At 46.7% G+C, this 2,077-nt stretch overlaps 1 protein-coding gene across 1 annotated transcript in view; it reads right to left on the bottom strand.

Annotated features, from left to right (window-relative positions):
* Positions 1 to 393: 393 nt before the first annotated feature.
* LOC104547064 (glutathione S-transferase theta-1) overlaps positions 394 to 2,077 on the bottom strand; it is a gene marked incomplete at its 5' end in the record, with an annotated part of 4,656 nt that continues 2,972 nt past the window's right edge. Inside the window, 2 exons of the mRNA XM_010192620.1 lie at positions 394 to 594; positions 1,628 to 1,804. Of these exons, the coding sequence (XP_010190922.1) occupies positions 394 to 594; positions 1,628 to 1,804 (378 nt within the window). The remainder of the gene's footprint in view (positions 595 to 1,627; positions 1,805 to 2,077) is intronic.

Below are 2,077 nucleotides of genomic sequence, written 5' to 3'. Positions count from 1 at the left end.
TGAGAAGGAGCTGCAAATGTCAAAAACACATGAAAACAATGATCTTAACCCTTTACAGTTCTATAATGTTCCCAGTTTGTAGACTGGTTCAAATTCTGTCAGGAAATACCATTTGTGTCTCTACGATCTCTGAGAAGGCTGACACTGAAATAAAACCCAGATGCACATGTTAAGTGGCCTGTAGGGCCTCAGCCTTCTGTATAAATTTTATGCTTCAGGTCTCAAACCTTCCCCATCTTCCACCCCCAAAGATACAGGAAAGACCTGGCGGGGGGAAAAACACACTGCAATTTCTGTGTTAGAATTATGGTGCTCTTTCCAGTTACGTGTAGGACTGGAGGTCAGAGAAAAAGTCAAAAAAAAAGAGTAAGAAAAAAGGTAAGATAGGTTAATTCATTTCAACATCTTCATCAACACAGGTGCTAGATGCTCTTTCAGCTGTGGATCAATTTGAATGTTGCTCAGTTCTTTGATATTGAGGATCATCTCATGGGCTTGGAAGAAAAGCTCTTTCCCCACAGCATCCTCCACCCGCCTGCGCCACTCCATCAGCCTGGGTCTGTCTTCAAAGATGTCACAGCCAACGCCAACGGGCTGCAAAAGGGCAGAGAGCAACAGTGAGGCACTGGGCAGTCACTTCTCCAAGACAGCAGGCACCAAACGTGTACCTGCAGGTATAGGTAGTTGAAAAAATGAAGAGGAGCTCACAGAGGAGCACTGGGAAGGAGGGAAATCTGTGGTCGGGGGTGTATCTATCTGGGGGGGGACAGAAGCCAGCCTATGCTTTAAAGGGCATTTACAGGTCAATTCCTGAGTGCCAGAACAGCTGTTAGGAGCAGCAGAGATGACTGCCACTTATTGTGAGTGACTTTCAGCTACAGCATTGAAGATGTGGTGGGCTGACAGTGCCAGGGACAACTGCACAGTCCACAGTACAGTGTGGTGTATTATACAGCAAAACCACAGCACAAAACGTTAAGTGCTTAACTGAACTGATGTCTTAGTTGACATAATCTGTCCCCTTTCTACTTTCTGCCTGTACTACTCTAATACAGTGCTGTAGAGAAGCAGAGCTGCAATTTTTCAGTCCCTGAGATACAGAACTGGGAGAAAGAATCACTTCTGGGCTGCAGGATCCAGGCCCTGACAGTCTGGGAGAAAACAACTGGTTTGTAACAAATTTAATTTAATTGCCTGTCTGAGATTGTCTTGCACCTTCCAGACATGGCATGGGCAAGTACCATCTGAAGAAGAATATTCTTGTATGATAAAACTATTCCTAATAATTTTCTTATCTCAACACACCTGTCTGCTACTGCTTCTCACTTCTGTATATTACCTCCTTCTCTGGAGGTTAAAAAAAATGTCAGGATAAAGGATGAAGGCAAAGAAGTAGTATTGTTAGAGAAGAGAAACAAGATGCGTTGCAGCCAGTATTTCTTTTAAAAAACTGGTTTTCTAAACCCACTGCCATATTCTCCTCATTGTCTTAGGCCAGTTCTGTTGAGATATGACCTCGCTCCTCTTTCTAGTGAAGTGTTACCACATGCTGCACCCCTCCCTGCCCAGCAGCATCTGCTTCATCCATCTCTGCATGGAGGCCTCCATACCACATTCCAGCACTCACTTGCATCAGCTCCACAATGGCCACAAGATCAGCCAGAGAGATCTCACTCCCGATGATAAAAGCCTTATCCTGCAGAAACCTCTCTTCAAATTGCTTCAGGGAAGTGGACAGCCCCTCCATAACCTCCTGAAGCTTCTCAGAGGGCAGCGGCTGCCCTGTGAAGAGGGGAATCAGCACCTGAGGAAAGAAGGGACTTAAAGAGTACAGTCGTCCATCTTCTCATGGATCTGGTGGTAGTCATTTTAAGATACACCCCATGAACTATTCATGATTGTGAAGGTATGGGAAGACAAATCTCTGCCATACTCACCCCTGCTGTGCCCTGCGTTTCAACAACCAATTCGGGTCAGCAGGCTGCCTGCCCACAGCCACCCCTGCCAGTCACCCTGCTGTGTCACTGGGTGCTGGAGGCAGGCAGAGGGCAGGCAGCTGCCCGTACCGCCGGGGGGT

The sequence above is a fragment of the Mesitornis unicolor genome, unplaced genomic scaffold (assembly GCF_000695765.1).
Source record: "Mesitornis unicolor isolate BGI_N332 unplaced genomic scaffold, ASM69576v1 scaffold46259, whole genome shotgun sequence".
Taxonomy (NCBI): Eukaryota; Metazoa; Chordata; class Aves; order Mesitornithiformes; family Mesitornithidae; genus Mesitornis; species Mesitornis unicolor.
The sequence above is the reverse complement of the archived record's forward strand: the minus strand, read 5'-3'. Positions and strand labels throughout refer to the sequence as shown.